Below are 20,261 nucleotides of genomic sequence, written 5' to 3' on the forward strand. Positions count from 1 at the left end.
TTCGTAAGGGCCCTGTTTTTCACTTTTAATGGTGAACGTCTCTGTGGGATAGAGTTTGAATTGTGGACAGAGCTTGGATTTTGGACAGAGGCTGGATATTGCTGACATTACTGGCTAGGGAGGAGATTGTTATGGAAAATAGCTGATGGCAAACTGATCTACTTTTTCCTCCCATCCTCTGCTGAAAGCACTGTTTTCTGGAGACAACAGACAGGATTCTTTTTAAAATGTTGCAACCGTTTCTAAACTGTGCACATCATGATGCACAGCTACACAGACATCATGCTTATCCGCAAACAAGTTGTGGGGTGCTTTTCTTTGCAGAAATGTACGATTTCTATACATGCATATATGTGTAGAATGCTTCCCAGACAGATCCCCAGTACAAAGCAGATGTTTCATGCTGAATCCCATTTTTCCCCCGCCGCAACCCACATCCAGCTGTGGAAGGGGTGCGGGCCTCTCTGACATCCCTCACCCCTCGGGAGCCCCTTATTTCTTGAGGGGCAGCCATGGCGGAGGCGAAGGGGGCTCTCGGGGGACCGCGGGGCTCTCGGGGGACCGCAGCAGCCCCGGCGCGCCGCGGCGGGCTCGGAGCGGGGCGCGGGACCGTGCGCGGAGCAGGGAGCGCAGGGTGCGCGCCGCGGGGAGCGAACAGCAGATTGCGGGCAGCCAATGGCGAGGGCAAGCCGAGGTGGCACCAAATTTCCCGCAACCAATCAGCTCGCGAGGGGGAGGGAGGGGGAAAAAAAAAGGAAAGAGAAAAAAAAAAAAAAACGCAGCCAGGCATCATGAGAGAGCCTGGCCCTCGTCATCCTCCTCTTCCTCAGCATCCTTCCTCCCTCCCGCCCCTCTGCCCGCTCCGCCCCGCCTCTCCCCCCGGCTACGCCGAGAGCCGGGTCCCCGCCGCGATTCGCCGCCCTCCGCGCTGACCCCGCGCATCCCAGCCGCGGGTAGGGGGTCACCGGGAGGCCGGGGCGCGCAGAGCCCGGCCCCGCCAGCCGCCGAGCGAGCAGCCCCCCTTAAATACCTCCGCACCCGCCTCCGCGAGCCGCACAGCTCGCCGAGCGAGGAGCCGACCAGAGCCAGCCTCTCGCCAGCGCCGGGGACCTGAGCTGCGCGCCCGCGTACCGCCGCCGAGGAGCCGAGACAGGGCGGCCCCATGCCTGCGCACTTGCTGCAAGAGGAGGTGAGCGGGGCCCCGGGGTGCGGGTGCTTTGTCTCCCCCTCGCCCCTTCCTTCTCCATCTCCGCGGCTCCGGCAGCGCTGCGCTGCTGCTGTGCTGGGGAAGAAGGTTTGCGATCCACGCGTGTCTGTGAGTGCACACGCACAGAGTCTTCACACGTGTGTGCCCGTGTCCTCTCCGCACCGCTTCGCAGCCGTCGGGCGAAGGGGTTCGGTGGTTACTTAAGACATCACCCAAGCCTGATGGGGAGCCCATGGATGAAAGGGAAACATCCGCCTTTGAGGCGGTCTTCCTGGATCCTGTGCCCTCGGTAGACTGAGAATAAAAATACAGGTTTATTTTGAAAACACGCATCGAAGCGTGCTGGGTGCTTGAATAGCACGAAGGACTATTCAAGAAAATATTTTGTGCCAAGAAGTCATAGGTTTTTTGATAATACTCAGACTGGGACTTTTAAAAAAAAATTCTTAATTATTTTTCTTTTTATAAGAAAGGGGTTTCACTTGCAGTGTTTTAAAGCCAAATATTGCAGCAGGAAGCGTCTCTAGGACAGACACAAGGTGAAAGCCGGCTGCCCAGATTAAATGAATGACTGTATCTCCACTGCTTGAGCCAAGCAAACATACAATAGGGAGACTGCCCATTTTTGGCATAAGAAGGTCTGAATAACAACCTGGCACCAGTAAGATGTATGGACCTGCTGGATTTTTAAAGATTTTCTTTTTTATTTTTGACCCTTTTGGCAGCCACCCTTTGCCCAAGGGGAGGAAGCAGGGGCTTGATTCTGGTGTTTGTGCTCTCACCTTCTCATCCTTCCCCCCCTCTGCCAATGCCTAGAAGTGGATGTAAATCATAGCCTTGCTCTTTTACTGTCATCAGCACACAGGGTCTCCCTTGGTCCTTTTGTGCAGGTGCCATGACCTTCCAGGGATGCTGTGATGTAAAGAACTTTACTTTTCTCCCTTCCCAAAATGGATATCAAGGGCAGTGTGCTCAAACTATGTTTCATGATTTTGACATGTATTTTGAGTCATACCCTGGAAGCTGGAAAGAATCCTGTCCCTGGGTCATGCTGGGCATATTCAAATATACTGGACCCGAGATTCAGTGCCCTGGGGCCCATACACGGTACCCGGTGCAGGAGCCTTTGAGCTGCAGCTGGTTGTATAAGCTGGCTGGGTGCCAGGATCACCTATGGTGTGCTCAGTGCTGAAGAGGTGGGGGTGTAGGTGGGGAAACACATCTGTTCTGCAGATGAGAGCTGCAAAGTCATTCAGAAATGAGGGAAAGCTAATGAAAATTATTTAGCTGGCCTCCTCCCACACGCAGCCCTAGACCACAGATCAATCTCTATCCGATTTTCCTGGTAGGAGCCACTATGGTCATAAGGGGATAAAAGTCCTCTTTCTTTCCTAATTTCCCCCGTTTCTACCTAAATAGCTGCCCTCTCTCCCCCCTCTTCCCCCCATGCTCCTCCCACCAAGTCTGTAACGGAGGATCTGTTTCACAGCTGCTTTATAACCCTTTTGTTCAAGGTTAGTTTGCGTGTGAGAAATGACCAGTCTGATTATATCAGTGTAATTCCAGCAGCATAGGTATGTTGGTAAAATTCCTCATGTGGCTACTACAACTCTGGAAGAGATCTTTTCCTCCCTGCTGTTTTCTTTGCGCTCTCCCTCCTCCTCCTCCTCTGCCCCTGTGTAACTTTGACAGTGACATAAGCTATCACGGAGGAGAAAAATGCAACTCCAACCCCACATTCTTACTCTGGAAGCAGCATGTCCATATGGGGTGTGTGTTACCCATCTAATTATACCACCAATCACTGCTGGGAATTTTTCCTGCATAGACAAGTCTTGGGTCTTTTTTGGTAGATTGTCTTGCAGCCAAGAAAGAAAATTGTACCTTTCTGCCAAAATGCCAGATGAGAATATCTAACACTTGGGAATGGGCAGGACTTCTCCTTGCCTAATGTCTGGATTAGAAAGCATTTCTCATGGCTCTTTTGGAGTGGGGATTACTTCTAAATTCTCCAGCAGATGAGAGTATCATACCTTCAAAACATTAATTAGGAAAGCAGGCAGAGACAGCCTATAGCCAGAAGAGCCAGTCCCAAGCTCAGCAGCTTGCCTGCCTGCAGTGAAGGCAGCAGGATACTTTGTGTCCAGTTTTTGCCTTTCGAACCTTCGGCTCCCCAAGGAAGAACTAAAAGCACTCTTTCTGTAGAGATCATTTTAATTCCCAAATGTGGGGAATCTGTCAGCCTTGCCAGCTCCTCCCCATCGGAAGGTATGTCTGTAACCCTCTAGTTTCAACCCTTGGGAAAGGGAGGAGTTGGGGTGGCCACGTAAGCTGCCTGGCCTGATTTTAATGCCTCCCTCAGGAAACTAGGCCATGGCAGGATGGTGGTCTTTTATGAATCCTGTACACCTGAGTGGGAATCTGCTGCTAATACAGGAGAGGTTTCTGTTGGGAAAGGAGCTTTTCTGGCTTGACCATGCTTCTTCCCACAGTCTCAGCTGTCTGTTCCTGCTGGCTGACCTTTAGTGCCCCTTCCCCGTGGAGGCAGCAGTGCGGGCTGCAGAGGGATGTGTCCCTTGGGCAGGATCCCAGGGAGCAGGGGATGGGGGTGATGTGTGTGGGACACACCGCTCACATCCCACGTGCTTGGCACCTCCAGGGCTGAGCCGTGTTGGGCACTTGGGCTTGCTGCTGACAAAGGGCTGCGAGTACCAGCAAGCACACGAGCACATGGCTGTGTGGATGGAGATGGAAATCGGTGATTCAGGGTTCAGTGACCTGTCTCATTAGGGTCAGTCCTGCCTGCTCCTTTTGTCATGCATGCCTGATCGGGCAGGCTGTCACTCAGCCAGGGCAAACAAGCATGTTCTGAGGGAATGTTGTGTCAGAGTTACAGAAGGGAGCCAGGAGCCAAGCTGAGCCAACTTTGCTGCTTAAAACTTCCTCTCCGCATGCTGGTGGCCAGAGATCAGAGGATTGTCTTTCCTTGCTTCAGTTTGCCTGTGGGTGGGAAATGAGAGAGGGATAAGAGTCTTAGCAGCAGGCATGGGATAAGTAGCTGCAGTTCTAACTAGAAGTACCTCACCTGACTGCCTCCATCCACTGAACTTCAAACATGTTGGTCTTGCCACATCCCATCTTGGAAAGTGAGGCAGGGGAGATAAGGAGGCACCCCAGAGGAATGGCCCCGTGGATCTTCCTGATGTTCCCCTGTGATCCCTGGTGGGGTGACATAAATAAGTAGGATATCAGGAGCAGCCCATTGATTTATTATAAAACTGTGTTTCAGACCAAATTTCTCTCCCACCTCTCTGTTCATTTACTTTGTTTCATTTCCTTTATTGTTGCCTGCTTATGCAGAAGCCCAGACCACAAACCCACCTAAAAACACCCACTAATCAAACTGAAGCAAAATAAAAATCCTTGCAGTCTGCAAATTATCTTCCCAAACCACTGGTGGAAAAGAGACTGACTTTCAAGTATTTTTCTTTACTTTTGGCACCCTACTATTCACCTCCTCTTCAGAAAGATCAGGTCCTCGTCCTCTCGGGCCATGACTCCATGTGGCCAGAGCAGGCTCTTCTTTGTGCCAAGGGCTCAGCTGAAAGAATGGAGCCTTCCAGAGAAACTACAGCCTGTGAATCTTTACACTGATGCCAGCCTAGATGCATGTGTTTCTATTTCTTGAATTGATAACCACCAACTTCTTGTTTTGTTTTCTCTTTTTTCCCTCTTGAAAATTTCCATTGCTCCTCTTCAAGGAGTTCTCCTCCACCTCCAGCACCACTGCTGTTGGCACAGTCACCTCCCGGGTGACCAAGAATGGAAATGCCGTCGTGGAGAAGGACTTACTCAATCATGAGGACTTGGCAGGAGACCGGGGCATGATGGATGATATCTTTGATGAGACCTACCAGGAGAAAGAGGGCCCCAAGCCCCCTCTGAGATACGTCTGGAGGAATATCATCCTCATGAGCCTGCTGCACCTAGGGGCCCTATTTGCGTTGACACTGATACCTTCTGCGAAGATCCAGACACTGGCATGGGGTAAGCATATTCCTCTATCTGTTTCTTGGCATCCATAACTCCCAAATCTGTTGGGTGGGGGTTTTTTTCCCTCCAGGCCCACAGACTTGGGGATGAGAGAGAAAGAAGCAGGGGGCTTCTTCTAGAAGCAGCTCTTCAGCCAGGTTTGTAGCAAGCTGTGTAAGGGCTTGCTAGTGTCTCTTGTAAGGTTATATATGAGAGGGAAAGATTTGGCAGGGATTTGGCTTGTCTGCTTAAAGAACAAACTTGATTCACAGACATTAGGCTTGGAAATATCCCGAATGTGCAGCTGCTTCTGGGGTGAAGCACAAAAACTGTTTGATAGAGTACTGTGACAGTGCCAGAAAGTTAGGAAGAAAGATGCTAGCAAGAGCACCTTAACAGGTGTTTGGGGAGGCAAGGTACAGAGCACTATTTGGCATGAGACTGCTGTCCAGACATGAGAACCATTCCTGTCCTTACCAGGGAAGTATAAATCCCACAGAGCCTCAATGTGTGTGTGAGGGAAAAGAGACAAAATACAGTTGTGCTGAAGATAAAAGTCAAGAATTAATTCTGAAGTTAAGGTCTTTTATCATTCTTAAAAAAGCACAGATTAGCCACCGACATTCCAGAACTAAGGCTGACAACTTTCAGAAAATAAATAAGCGTTTCTCCAGGCAGCAAATTCCAGTGGAAAGCACAACCCAGCAGAAGGTAGCTAGGCAAAGCTGTGCTTTCTGAGAGATCTGGCCCTGGGTAGGAACCAAATTTCTCCTCTGACTGCTTGAAAGACAGCTGGGCCCAGGGCCCACTCTGCAGGAGAGCTCGCTTTCCCCGAGCCTTTGTGTGGACCCCTGGAGGAGCCCAGAAGCCAAATGGCTCCCAGTAGGGAGGTCAAGAGATTGCATCCAGCCCCTGCCTCCCTGTGCAACAGAACATCCTGAAACAAAAAGCAGTAGTCCAGATTGAGGCCTGCTGGGGTGGCTTTTGGGTCCGGTAGTGCTCCTGCTTCCTGGTCAGCCAGGCTATGGATGGGCCCTGGGGCGATCCACCTGGTCTGTCACACTCTCAAAGTCTGTCTTCCTGATGGCTGTGTGCAACAAGTATCACAGCTGAACCAGGAAGGAGATGGCTTCCTGGATGGCCAGGCTGACTCTTCCTCCTGCCTGGTATCAGCCTCTCACAGGCAGAGGTCTGGGGAATGGACTTCACTGCAGGCAGCAGCCAGAGTCTGGCTACAGCATCTGCAAAGGCAGAAATATTGATGTGTTCCCTTGCGCAGCCAGCATGGCCTTTCAGGGGCATGTTATGAAAGAAGACTTTGCTGGGCCTTTCCCTTATGAAAACATGGCAGGCTGTACTTTCCTCTGGCCTGTCAGAGCTGGGCAGACCATGCAGCCTCAGCTTGACCTTGGAGGAGCATTTCAGGGCTCTTGGTCCTGTTCTGTGTGCCCCATCCCTGGGCTGGAGGCGAAGCAAAGACTGCTGGCTTCTCTCACTCACTGAGGTGATGGCTTGGGTCCTCCAATTCCAGTCAGATAAGCTCAGGATGCTGGGGCAAGGAAAAGGAAGAAAAGTGATTTGAATTTACTGATTTCATTTCAGGCTGCTGATATGCTCCATGATTTCCAAATCCATCCAACCCTTCTCCCATGAGTTCCCTTGGGATATTTAAAAGGTCTTGAGCATCTTTATCCAGAAAGTTAATTCTGTTTTGCATTCTGCTAAACACCAAAATGGTCTCTGAGGCAGTGTCTTTGCAACTGTGTGTCTGTCTGTATGGCATCTCCTGGCACTTCCCAGGAATCTGCTTCGCTTTTTATCTGATGTCAGTCCTTCCTGCTCTCCTTGCTCAGTAAACTCTGATGTGAAGTGCTAGTTGCTCTCCTGCCACTGTGAGGCACTGCAAGATTCCTTGGTGAATTCTGGAGTGACATGTTCTGGGAATGGGAGGAGGACATGGTGTTTGGGGAAACTGCACTGTTCTAGACTGGCTGAAGATCATTCCTGCCTTACCAAAGCTGGAGTAGCTCCACCAAGTTCCCTGTCCTGCACTCCTGTTCCCTTCCTCTGGAAAGGATCACCCTTCATGGCACCTTGCAGCCAAGTCAGAGTTCCATTATAGTCCATTCCTCTCCAGCACTAACTGGAACTGGAATACTCTGATCCTCCACGTCTACCTTCTCAGCAAGGCTTCTTGCTGCTTGCATTGCCCTTTTTCTCAGCTCATACTTTTATTTGGCATATACAAGGCATCTGTGGCTGTCATGTCAGTGACTTGCTGTTTTTTCCCATCACCCTCTGGTAGCAAGGAGAGGACTACAGTTCCCATGTTACACACAAGAACACTGAAGCAGAGACTTAGGTTGCTCCTGGCTGTACACCACATGCTCATCGCAGGCCAGCTCTAGCAATGGTAGTTCTGGAGCGGCTCGAGTTTTTGCTTGTTTCTCTTTTTGTTTTTCAGATAATTTATTCCTCAGGTTTTGTGCATATAATAAAAAATTAACATGGTCCCAGATATTCTCTGTTGTGTTACAGTAGACAGCTGTGGGGCCTGGTAGCTCATCTACCTTCTATAATTTATCCATTGCTTATACCCACTTCATCCAGGCCACCATCTCCTTGATGTTCCTGTCCCTTTGAAACCAGTTATATTGGTGACTGTCCTCTTTTGTTTTCATTTCTGTGTGCTGATTCCTCTTTGTCTCTCAAGCTGCCCAACCCTGCCTTCATCATTGTTTGCTGTTCTGCGTTGCTGTGTGCATTGTATCCCCTGATCTCTTTCTGGTACAGAGCTTCCCAGAATGAGCTCGGGTTGTTGATCAGGTGAGAGCTCACCATGACAAGAGCTCCCTGAGCCTGTCCAGCACTGGCTTTCTAGTCAGTTCCCATTTTATTTATTGACTTCTCCACTGCACTTCTCAAAGTCTTGCTTAGTCTTTTCAAGGATCATGAGCAGATATGACATCATTTGCCAAATGGCACAGAGACTAAGTCTAAAAGGGCAGGATGCAAAGGTGATGGACAGTTTCTTCTCTAATTGCTCAGATCCTCCCTAGAAACGTGATTTGTGGGTAGTCTTTTTAGCCCTCGGATGCAGCAGATTGACAGGAATTGTGTTAGCTCCTGGACAGCAGTGTCTGTAAACAGTAATGGTTCCTCTCAACATGGTGCTCTGTCAACACCTCAGTTCCCTGCAGTGACAGAGGCTCTAGAAGCATGGATTCATACCATATTTTGTTGTTGCTGTATTATCTTTGGACCAAGGTGAATCTTGCTGGATAATTCAGGCAATTCTGACAGTCTGAAAATCTCAGCCCATACCACCCCCAGAGATATGACCAGCAAAGTGTTTACAGTGTTTTTTTTTACTTTCCCATCAAGACAGCTGGCAACACCTTTCCGCTTAATGTTCCCTCCAGGCTTAAGTGGTAGGTGGTGTGCTTCTCTGAGTGTGGCAGGGAAGTTAGGTTTCAGTGATAGCAGATCCTATTGCTCCTCCTAAACACTGTTCCCTTTATGCAGCCTGTAAATTTCATTGCCCCTGGTATCTTTCTCCTGACAGCAGCAGGACTCACCTGGCTAACAGGGACTGGGAACAGTCTTGTACTGAGTAAAAGCCCAGGGACACCTTCTGGAGCAGGAGCACCTCTTCATGTAAACATCCTTGGTGTTCATTGCAGGTGACAACGCTTTCAGCGCATTCCTAATTTCTCATCATAACTTGAGTATGAATCTGGGCCCTTAAAGAGGTAAAGCGTAATGAGTCATAGGTATGACTGAATGAGGAATGTTTTCTGTTTAATTTTTGGAGCATTGAGTGCTTATTACTGCCAGTGGTCATAATTCTTTGTATTCCAGTTGAATGGATCACCAAGAATATCACCCGTGAGTTGCCAATCTTTTGAATCTTTTGTAGTTCAAAGCCTAGTATAGAAGAGGACTTAGAATCCTCAGCTGATGGAGCCCCTAAGTCCTTCAGTTTGGGGCAGCATCACAGGGCAGGTGTGAAAATCTGTGCTAGTTTATTTTACATTCTCTACTCTTTTTCCAATTAAATTCTTAGTGGATGATCTTGAAGGAGTTTTTCTCCTTCTCTGTTAGATGCTGATTCCCTGACTATGCAATGATCATCACTGTACCTGTTTGTAGGGGTGGACTCTCTGAATCATAAGGGTGCTGGATTCTCCTGTATTCCACAAGGATTTCAGTCATTGTGCATACCCTGTCACTGTCATATAAACTCTTAGAGATGGCTGATGGATCTAATAGTCTCCAGGTAGGGTTTGGCTTTCCACAGGGCTGCTGTCACAAAGGCATAGACTGAAAATCATCTGCTTTCCCACAGAAAGTGTCTGTCCTTTAGATAAACTACAGCTTCTGTATATGGGCAAGAGGCCATATCCATTATGTATGATTATATATGATTATGGCCATTTTGTAGTGACCTGGGATGCATCTCCAACAGAAGTCAACATGAGCTGCTGAGGTTCATGGGCTTTGGATGGTGGCTTAGTCTGTTCTATGCCAGGGCACCCAAAAGTAGTGGGTACTCCTCCAAATTTTTTATAAAAGCTTCCAGGAAAGGCTACCCAAAAGCAGATGCTGGGTTGTCTGGGTTTGGATGTGCCCTGAGGGTGTCCCAGTCACATCTCTTTTTTGATTCCCTGTGCTTGCTTATAGTGTCTTTGTTGCTGGTGTCATCTTTTCCCAACAGCAATAACCACAGGTGAATTCTGAGAATTGTCTGTATAAAAGAGATATACATGAGTTTTCTGCCCTGCAAAGCTTAAATACAACAGTTGTCTGACAGAGTCATCTTCCTGGAGGCCGCTTTTACCAAAATATACTCAGTATGTCAGGATTCACCAGATAAGAAAAGCTGAAAACTCAGGGCTATGAATCAGGCCTCTACTCATCTAACCTGGCATTTACTTTCTTGTGCTATTGAAGATCATGAAAAATCACATAGTTCATTTGTATTCCTGGTACACTATCAAGTCATAGGGGCTGCTTGCCCTACAGTGGACAGATGGGCTCTTTCCCTAGCAAGTTGCATTACACATCATTGCAAGGTGCCATTGTTTATCATGAACTCTCTGTCCTGTGTTATCTGTGGGGCTAGTACTGATTTAAAATGCATCTTTAAATTGAAAATAAATAGGTCATGGGTTGGTTCATAACTTTCAAGTCAGAATCATGAAACTGAGTAAGATCTTCAAGGTTTCCAGCACCAGTAAGGCCAAAGAGACAGACACCTGAACTAAATGCCCTGTTCCATCATCCTTCACTTCTTCCCTTCCAGGCTTGAAAAGATTTATGAGCTTTGTTCAGCTCTGTTGTCTCTTGCAAAGGCTGGATCCTGCTGTGTTTGCATGCTTGGCTCTTCTGAAAGACTGCTGAAGTGCTGGGAGACACAAGGCAGGGTTGTGCTGCTCCAAGGCTTGTGTTGCATTCAGCAGCAGGCAGGGGAACCAAGGGAGTAGATGAAGATGGGGAATCACAATCAGATCAGCAGACAGAGAAGGTCACTCTTGTGCAGCCGGATGAAGTGAGAAGGGTTCATGCAAGTTTAAGGGGCCAGAAGATGATGTTAAATCAGCCAAGACAGGCTTTTAGTGAATAAGAGATTAGGCTGGGAATGTAGAAAAACAAAAAGGAGGTGACAGAAGAAAGACGAAGCAGGAGATGACAGGAAATAAAGCCTGTATTACTCTGAATGAAAGAACTGGGCCATGTCATGCCTGGCAGAGGTCTCAGATTTCTGATTCTAGGCAAGTTTCTGAGTATCTGGTTTTCTGGGTTCAAGGTAAACTTGATTAGAGTCATTTGGCTGGACTGAATGGCTGAACATCAATGGGTTAGGGTTATCCTATCCATGGACTTATGTGTAAAAATAAGGAATTCTTTTCATGAACGGTACAATTGGCTGAAATGTACAAATTTATACCAGGAAAGTTTGCCCTGGGGGACTGGTAAGAAGGCATTACTTACCCCAGAGGACTAGAGGTGGATCAGTTGACCTGTTCACAGATGTGCACCCTTCCCTCTTTGTATCTGAGCTTGCAGTGCAAGCCAGCTGTTGAATGCTCTCTTTCTGCCAAACTTCCTGACCCTTCCTTCCTAGAGGAAGAGTTAATTTGCAGAACCAATTTTCTTCTTACCCTACTTTCCTAGCATAATGCTGCTATGAAACTCTTGGGGTCTTTTCTCAATTTTAATTTAATTTCCAGAATTCCCAGGAGGACAAATGGACACGCAGACCAGGGCAAATATGAACACATGATGTATTGGGAGAGGGATGTGTTTTTTTGCTGGATGCCAAAGGGGCAAGGAGTTCCTTCTGCCCTATATGGAGAGGGAACACACAAAGAAACCTCAAAGCTCAGTAGGGCCCAGCAATATCTGCCCCTGCCATGGGCACAACTTGCAATGAATTGTTAGCCCTGGGGTTTCCTTCTGTGAAAGGTGCAGGAGTTGAGCAGTGGGAGGGATCAAAAACACCCTAGGAAAGGTAACTTCTGGGCAGATTTTCAAATAGTGCTAGAGCTAAAGTCCAGGCTTCAGCGGGAAGATAGGTTAGATTTTTTTTAGCTAGCTTCTGTTCAAAAAGGGAGCAGAAGGAAAGTCTAACCCTGATCTTGTGCTGTCCCTCTCAAGAATGTCAAGATTATCTACCATCTCTAAGTGAAAATAATGCAAAAGAGATTTAGTGGAGAGTGTAAGATAGGAAAGCAAGAGCCTAGATTATTTGGGGTGGAAGGAAAGGGAAAAGCTGTTCCCTGGTGGACTGCAGTGCTTTTACCACAGTGCTTTATGGAAGCAGCCACTTTATACGGTTTTGACTATTCTACACTGTGACAGATGGCATTGTCCTGAAGAACCAACCTTTGTGACAAGTCTTCTAAGGGGAAGCCTCCTTCCTTGTTAGAGATGAAGAACTGAATTTATTTTCCCCACATTGCCTAGGAGGCCTGTGGTAGCTTGGGCACTCTCACATTGAGTTTATTGCCCCAGTTTGTGCTCTCTCCATGGATTCCTCTCTTGCTATACAGCTTTGGGGGAAGCCCACCTTTGTGTTGCTCTGCCTGAAGCATTGCTCTAACTGCTCAAACACTTTCTTTTCCTTTGTAGCTGTTCTGTGTTTCGTGGTGAGTGCTCTGGGGATCACAGCTGGATCTCACCGCCTCTGGAGTCATCGGTCCTACAAAGCCACGCTGCCCCTGCGCATCTTCCTGACTATTGCGAACTCCATGGCCTTCCAGGTAAGCACTTCCTCCATGTGCCACTGGTCCTCAGAAGGAAGTGATCCCATGAATCCCTGTCTCAGATATGGGACACAATCTGAAGAGGTTCCTCTCTCCAGCTACCTCTTGTTAGGAAAAAGACAGCCCTTTTCATCTAACACTGCAGTGCTAGAGTCTGTCTTGTTGTCTTTACCTTGCCCCATCAGAGGTTGACTCTAAGACAAACACGAGGGGAGAGGACAACTGGCTAAGACCAAGGGTAGGAAAGCTCTCCAAAGCAGGAATGTACCTTTCTCTCAAGGTGTGGTCTCCCTGTGCTTGCACCAGGTCCCATGAAAGAGGTGTGGAAGTGTTAAGTATTCTCCTGGGGTTGCCTCACATTTCTTTTGCTGTGTGGCAGACAAAGGAGAAGATGACTTCAAAGCCAAGGATGTAGAATTCTACAGGATGTAGAATTTGCTACTTCTAAGAATTTGTTGAGATTTAGGGGGTGTTTCTCTAGTTCAAAAGAGTGATATTTAGGACTAATGTTACAAATCACACCACTGGCTTCCAGAGAGTTGTCCCAGGTCAGTGATATTTTAAGGAGGGAAGGGTTGGGCCCATTCAGAGTGGCACAAGTGACTGCAGGCACTGTTAAGCACCTTGGGAGATTGCTTCACTTCTCAAAGAGCATTAACCTTAGGATATTGCCTAACTACTGTGAGAGTACTTCACAGTCCCCAAAGCAAACAAAACTGCAAATCTGTAGAAGTCAGAGTAAAAGCCCAGATTGGCATGGCACAGAAAAATAAATGCTCTCAGGCTTGCTGCTGTAAGTCAGCCCTAACAACACTCCATCCTCCAACTGTACTGAAAGGTTGCTTGTCTGTGGCAAGTACTCAGGAGGGTGTCAGAATGCAGCACTTTTTTGCTATAAAAAGGTGAACACAAAAGTATCAGTGCTGTGCTCTTAAGTAATTCTCCAGAAGATACCACTTTGTTTACATGTAACCAAAACAGAGTAAAGTTTTTTAAGCCTTGAAAAACTTTCTAAAACATGGTTGAATTTCTTCTTCTCTGATAGTACCAAACAGCAGTCTTTGAGGAGGATGGGGAGGGACCAAGCTGCTAATGCCAGCCAGTGGTCTAGCACTCATCAAGGCAACGGGATGGGTTGCTGTGTATTAGCTAGTCCTGTACAAAGACCATCTTTCACAGGGTTATAGGGCAGAGGGGGAAAGAATTTGCTGAGCTATTGCTGTAGGGGATAGGAATAGACAAAGATGAGAGACAGACAGATATTTCAGCTTCAATAGAAACTAATCCAAAGTTTTACTGAAAATTCAATACTATTCCCCATGGATTATTTTAGTTACTTTCAGTGACATCAAGAGAAGATTTATGTTGAATTTATCTCGTTCCTGTTAGTTGCAGCAGAGGAGATCAGTGACTTTTAAGACCATAGAATTTCATGGACTGTCTTATCGTTGGTCCTCCAGAAAATGCCTGTTGGCTCCTCAGAGTCCTGTGACTGGTAATTTCAGAGAAGTTGTGAATTCTGCCTCTAACTGGCTTTTCCACCTGCAAGACCTGTCAGCTACAGCACAACAGAAGCGCTCATGGTTATAGACTGTAGCTGGAAACTCCCAAGGAAGAAGACATTCTCCTTGGCTTTCCTTGCTTTTCTCAGAAAGTAATGATTTTCAGTCAGGGTCGCAGTTAGAGGTGATACCAAAATAAGACCTGTAGAAAAAATAATGAGCTAAAGTTTGGGTGAAGATACAGATTTTTCAGGTTTGAGACTCCTGATTTTGTTTGTAGACAGGGTGTGGTGGATGAAGTCATACCATGATCCAGCTGTGTTATATGATCTCTTTCCAAATTTGTGCCTCCTGCCTCCAGCAAGAGAGGGAAAACCTTCCCCTGTGTGCAAGCCCAAGTTGTCTGTCAACTTTCAGACTGGGCTTTCTCATATTACATGGTGCTGTGTAGGGTCACTGGTGAAACTTTTCCAGCATAGGTACTGGTTGAGTTTCTCTGCTCACTAGGGAGGGCAGCTGAGCGACCCTCCTCTGAGGGAATACTGAGTGACAAAGCTCTGGCCAAGATCTGCAAGGGTTGCTGATACTTGGAGATTTTTGGCCGGAAGAAAGGCAGCAGTTCCCAGTATTTGGAAACAAGAGAGAGTTTAATCCTGGCCCATGTCTAACATTGCCTTCTTGAATGGCCTGCAGGTAAATCATTTTATCTCAGTCAAAGGAGGAGTGGTTACAGTACTTGAAAGGGACTTGAGGAGTCGTGTCTCTGTTACAGGTTCCCTGTGTGGACAAGTCCCTTAGTCTTTCGAGGCAAGAAATAGGGACGGTTATGCCATTTCCCTACCTTCAAAGTGTTTTCAGGAAAAGTCCTGGGTATGTAGGAGATTAAGGAGCCTCTTGTGTAATACAGGTAATAGAGCCATGGTTGAATCTCAATTTCATGTTTTCTAGGATGGTGTAATACATGTCTTTAAGCTCTTTGAAATCTTGATACAAAGAAATGATCACAGGCTTATGAAAATCTATTCTTAAAACCAGCCAAAGCAATCATTTCATAATACAAATGATAGAAGCAGTGACATTTTCCAAACTCTATTGATTTTGCTGCTTAAAAGGAACAGCGATGGGGCTGAAGAGAGGTATGGCATTGAAATGGTGTGTTTGTTCTTTCTAAAAAGAGACCTTAATTTTAAGACTGTTTGATTTTCAATGGGAAAAAGAAGAGTTTAAAAATGCCTCACCCCCTCCCCCCCAACCCCCCCCCAAATTAAACACCTGATTAGGCAATCCCAAGACAAGCAAGGCAGGATGACCTATGGGAAATGTCAGGTACAGAGAAGGGGCAGGTCAGCCCTGGCTGGCACTGTGCAGGGATGGGGATGGGGACGGGGACGGGGATGGGAATGGGAGAGGAGCAGAGCATAGGAGGGTGGGACACCAGCCAGCCAATGAGAGTGGCTGCTGCAGGGGTGGGGCACAGGCTGACCAATCAGAGCCTGCAACACCATGGGTGTGGTACAACCCCCAGCTCAGAGTTGACCAATCAAAGAGCAGCACTGAGCACTGAGCTGCTTCCAAAAAACCAAAGAGGTGCACACAAAACCCAGTCTCTGTTTTAAAGGCCAGAAACTCCAAACCCTAATGAGACATAATGCCACTGATACAAGTTCATGTCAATAGGATTTAAGTATTTAAACATTTCAGGCCATTTTGTAATTTGAAGGGAACCTCTCCAGCCCTGATCCTAAGTTTTCACTCTGTTGACTTGCAGAATGACATCTATGAGTGGGTCCGGGACCACCGTGTCCATCACAAGTTCTCTGAAACAGATGCAGACCCACACAATGCCATGCGGGGCTTCTTCTTCTCCCACATTGGCTGGCTGCTTGTGCGCAAGCACCCAGATGTCATCGAGAAGGGACAGAAGCTGGACCTGAGTGACATAAAAGCTGACAAAGTGGTGATGTTCCAGCGCAGGTGAGTGGTGGGGTCAACCCTACTGGGGAGCCATGGGGAATGGAGGGGGGACAAAAGGCTGGGAACTCGAGTGGCTTTGATGGAATGTGAGAGGATTGAGGGCATCATGTGAGAAATGTGACTCTTCATCTTGGCCAAGGCTTTGCTGTGAGATGAACTGTGAGAAATGAGCTGTTCCTTTCCTATGGGAAGCTTTTAGAATCCAGTGCTACATCTATCCCTCCCACACCCTTCTCTTGTCCACCTACCCTGCAGCATCTTGCCAGCAACAGGCTGAGCTTCCCACCACAACCCCCTCCCCCCACACCTGCTCACCCCACAGCCCAGATGCTGCTTTGGCTGGCCCAGAGCCCACACACAGGTGGGCTGAGACATCCTTGGAGATTGTATACCTTCCAGGCCATGTGTGTGTCCCTCTTCCCTCGGTCTCCTGGAAACAGTATGGTGAAAGAACAGTTGAAAATGGAGATGCGAGAGAGGTAGCAACAGAGGACAGGCTTGATTCACTGGTGCCTCTTGGGTAGGGTATCTCTCAGCCACCTGTAGCTATAGTAGGACTGATCCCCAGAGCAGGTGAGCCTATCACCAGGGCTGCAGGGATGTGGGACTGAACCCATAGAGTAAGCAGCCTGAGTCTGGAAGTCCCTAGTTCAGTGATTTTTCTTGTGGGTCATCAGAATGGTTAACCTTCCTCTACTGCCATTCTCCTAGTGTGAAAGAGCCCACATCCTCATCTGTATGCTTGTCTGTGCCACTTGCTTGCACTTGTTGATGGGGTGTATTGGTAGGCAGACCCAAATCTGCAAGGAGGAGTTACAGCACTGGGCCAAAGCCAGAGAAAAGACCATTTGTGGGACTCTGAAAGCTTGGGGTTGCCTTTACAAGGACCAATGTAGCTGAGAGGCAAATGACAGATGAGACCAAAAGCGGCAGCTGGTGTCTGGACTCACGGTGATGGAGGCATTGCTTTGTGCATATGTGAGGAGAGCAGGGCTTAGTCTGAGACTCTTGCCTGATGATAGGACTTGGGAATCTCCAGGCATGGCTTCTGCACATCCAGAGCAAAAGATACAAGGCTCAGGAGTGAGGCATTTCTGCACTTGACTGTCCCTGCATAGCTGAGCATGAATCCTCCAAATGGAGGACTGAATCAGTCCTTCCTATCCTGCCTCTACCACTGAACACCTTCCTCCTGGTCCCTTCCTTTCCAGATACTACAAGCCCTCAGTGGTGTTGCTGTGCTTCACACTGCCAGCTGTAGTGCCCTGGTACTTCTGGGATGAATCCATCGTCATCAGCTTCTTCATTCCAGCCATCCTGCGCTACACCCTAGGGCTCAATGCCACTTGGCTAGTGAACAGTGCTGCTCACATGTTTGGCAACCGGCCGTATGACCAGAACATCAACCCGCGGGAAAACCCCCTGGTCAGCCTGGGGGCCCTAGGTATGTTCAGCATCTGTGTCTTTGCTGCAGGGTGACTGTAGAACAGGGACTGCCCCTTGGGGCTGCAACTGCTTCTAGGAATTTCTATCAGTCCAGGTGTCCCTATTTCCCCTGTACCCTTCCCTTTCAGCCTTTGCATCTGGGGGTGTTTCCTGTGCAGGCCAGTGAGTACATAAGGGCAATGGTGTTATCAGCTCACATCAGTCTCTTTCCAGGCTGGAAAGGACTCTGCTACACTTAGCACCTTCTTATCTCAATGGCAATATTTTATTTACCCTGTTCAGAGGTCTCTCTGCCATGTTCACTAGGATGAAAAATGCATGCTGCAGTCACTGCATATCTGAGATTTGTTGACTTGAAAGCCAGCAGATTCACATTTTGACATGTGCTCAGGACAGCTGGTGATTTTGGGGGTACTTGAGGGTAAGACAAGATAGATGCTTTCACATTTTTTACTGAAATGTTGGAGATCTAGGAAAGTACATCCCAGGATCAGCACATGCCCTTATGTTTTCCCACGCCTAAATCCTCATTTGTTTTGCACCACTGTATCTCACTGGGGCTCCACTGATTTCCACCACCAAAGGATCTGCTAGTGGAATTTTAGTAGAGAGGGATTTGAACTGCAGAGATTCAAGGGTAGGAGCAAGTGTTGAGGCAGTGTCTTTGAAGAGATGAGCGCTGAAGCCAGTGTTGACAGTGCCCAGAACAGATGGTGTCTGGCTGGTGTAGCTTGCTTAGTAGAAATGTCTGCTTAGTGTCTGCTTTTTTCCCCATCTGGAAATGTCCTATGGATTTGGCATTAGGATTGCCAGTGTTGTAGGAGTATTGATTAGCCTGGTTTGTTGGGGGCTTGCTGCTGGTCTAGCTGGTAGCTAAATTAACTAGAAGATTTTTTGTGGTGACAGGGGAAAAACTATTAGGAATCCCTTGGTGTTTTGGTGCAGCTGGGGAGCCAGAGCCTTTCACCGTTCCTTGCCACATGCTTGTTTTCCTCTAAAGCACCAAAAATCCTCTGTGATTGTGATTGCCTCATTTGGGCCAGCCCTGGCAAGCTGAGTCAAGCTCAGATGAGATGGGGTAGATTGCAGAAGGGTGAAATTGGGCTGAGAGGAGAGAGGAACCTGGACTCAGGCCAGAACCTATTACAGGCATATGGTGCTTTGGGTCAAGATAAAGGGTCTATCACCTAGAGCTCTGCAACATCATCTCCCTGGCTGTGTTTTTCAGGAGAAGGCTTCCACAACTACCATCACACCTTCCCCTATGACTACTCCACCAGTGAGTTTGGCTGGCGCTTCAACTTAACTACAGCCTTCATTGACCTCATGTGCTTCCTGGGGCTGGCCAGCGATCGCAAGAAGGTCTCCAAGGAGGTCATCCTGGCTCGGAAAATGAGGACTGGAGATGGAAGTCACAAGAGTGGCTGAGTTCCTGCTACCTTTCACACACACATCTACACCTCTCTTTCCTCCTTTTTTCTCCCTTTCTCCCTTCCTGACCCCTCCAAACACGCTGGACAAAAGTTTAATGTTCTGTTAACTAACTACTGAATAATGCTACCAGTTTGCTTAAGATAATGATAATGAGTTTTAATGTCCCCCTCCCACGCTGCATTTTGCGTGAAGTATTTAAGATCTAGGACTCTGCCTTTATAACACAAGGCCACCTTTTCCCTCCTCTCCCTTTCCTTTCTGTTTTCCTCTCCAACCTTTCTAACCTGTCTCCTGCTATATATTGTCCCAGTCTCTACCTGGAAGAGAAGCTGGTGGGAAGTTGCCTGGGGAGGCCCACTGCAGTTGGCTATGTAATATTTAGTAAGGGAAGCCTGTACCAGCCAGATGAAGAGATGAGCCAAAGTCAGGGACCTTCTCCCCACTACCTTCCCCCCAAAGTTTCTGCCACTGTCCCTACTCTTTTCTCAAGGGCTGCTGACAGACATGACATGGCTAAGCTGCTCTTCCTGGGAAAAGCAGCCCCATCCCTTGCTCTTGCTATCAGAAAGAAGAGTTGTTTCTTTCCAAGATGTTTCTTGGGAAGTGTTCTCCCCTGCTCCTCACCACCTAGCCACTCTGGCTGGGGAGAGAAGAGTGCCCAGATTCTCTCAGATCCCTGGCCAGGTTCACCCGTGGCCAGAGGATGAAGTAGCAGCAGTGGGCACTGGAGGGGGAGTGCTGGTGGCCTTAATTCCCACTCCCTCTAGTGTCACAGCCTCCCTCCCTGCACTGCCCTGTGTGCCATAAGAGACTGAAGGCAGAGTGTGACTCTGAGCTCCACAGTTGTTTTGGAGAGCCACAGTGAGGAGGAGGAGGAGGAGGAGGAGAGATGGAGGGATGTGCCACTGGCTGCCAAGGGGCAGCACCAGCCCATAGTGAGTTTTGCTCACCTCCACTGCTGAGATTTTTGCCAGCAAATGGGACTTTGCCAAAATGGAGAGGAGGAGAAGGATATAAACCAAAGCTCCACCTCTGAGTTAAGCTGCTTTATGTGCTGGAATAACAGGGTCTTTTCTGGGTGGCAGGCAGATCCACATCTTTGCTGAGCACAGGAACAGGACAAGGGAGCACCTGCAGGTGTAGGGAGGAGTGACGGTGTGTTCAGGAGCAGGTATTTTCATCCTTGGGGGTCCACTCAACAAGTGCCTGAGAAACACCAGTGTGGGGCCAGATGGCACAGGGAGCTCGAGGAAGTTGAGACCTCAGGGTGAGACACTGCCAGCAGTGTGAGCTACCTCTGTGCTTTCTTGCCCAGGGTCCGCTGTGTTGGTTTGCCATTCCCTGCTGCCCAGAGAGAGTGGGAAGGAGAGGCAAAAACAGCTCCTTGTTAGTCCCTTA

General features: G+C 48.2%; 1 protein-coding gene across 1 annotated transcript; it reads left to right on the forward strand.

Annotated features, from left to right (window-relative positions):
- The first annotated feature begins 620 nt into the window (after window positions 1–620).
- On the forward strand, window positions 621–18,879 carry SCD (stearoyl-CoA desaturase). The gene is made up of 6 exons (XM_062496434.1): window positions 621–1,189; window positions 4,969–5,254; window positions 12,374–12,504; window positions 15,778–15,983; window positions 17,195–17,427; window positions 18,658–18,879. The coding sequence occupies exons 1-6, from the start codon at window positions 1,163–1,165 to the stop codon at window positions 18,855–18,857; spliced, it is 1,083 nt and encodes a 360-aa protein (XP_062352418.1). The 5' UTR covers window positions 621–1,162; the 3' UTR covers window positions 18,858–18,879.
- The last annotated feature ends 1,382 nt before the right edge of the window (window positions 18,880–20,261 follow it).

The sequence above is a fragment of the Cinclus cinclus genome, chromosome 7 (genome assembly GCF_963662255.1).
Source record: "Cinclus cinclus chromosome 7, bCinCin1.1, whole genome shotgun sequence".
Classification (NCBI taxonomy): Eukaryota; Metazoa; Chordata; class Aves; order Passeriformes; family Cinclidae; genus Cinclus; species Cinclus cinclus.

Coding starts and splice junctions, on each gene's coding strand:
- SCD (XM_062496434.1), top strand. CDS start 1,163: ATGCCTGCGCACTTGCTGCAAGAGGAG. Junction 1,190..4,968: donor CGCACTTGCTGCAAGAGGAG/GTGAGCGGGGCC, acceptor CTCCTCTTCAAG/GAGTTCTCCTCCACCTCCAG. Junction 17,428..18,657: donor GGTCAGCCTGGGGGCCCTAG/GTATGTTCAGCA, acceptor TGTGTTTTTCAG/GAGAAGGCTTCCACAACTAC.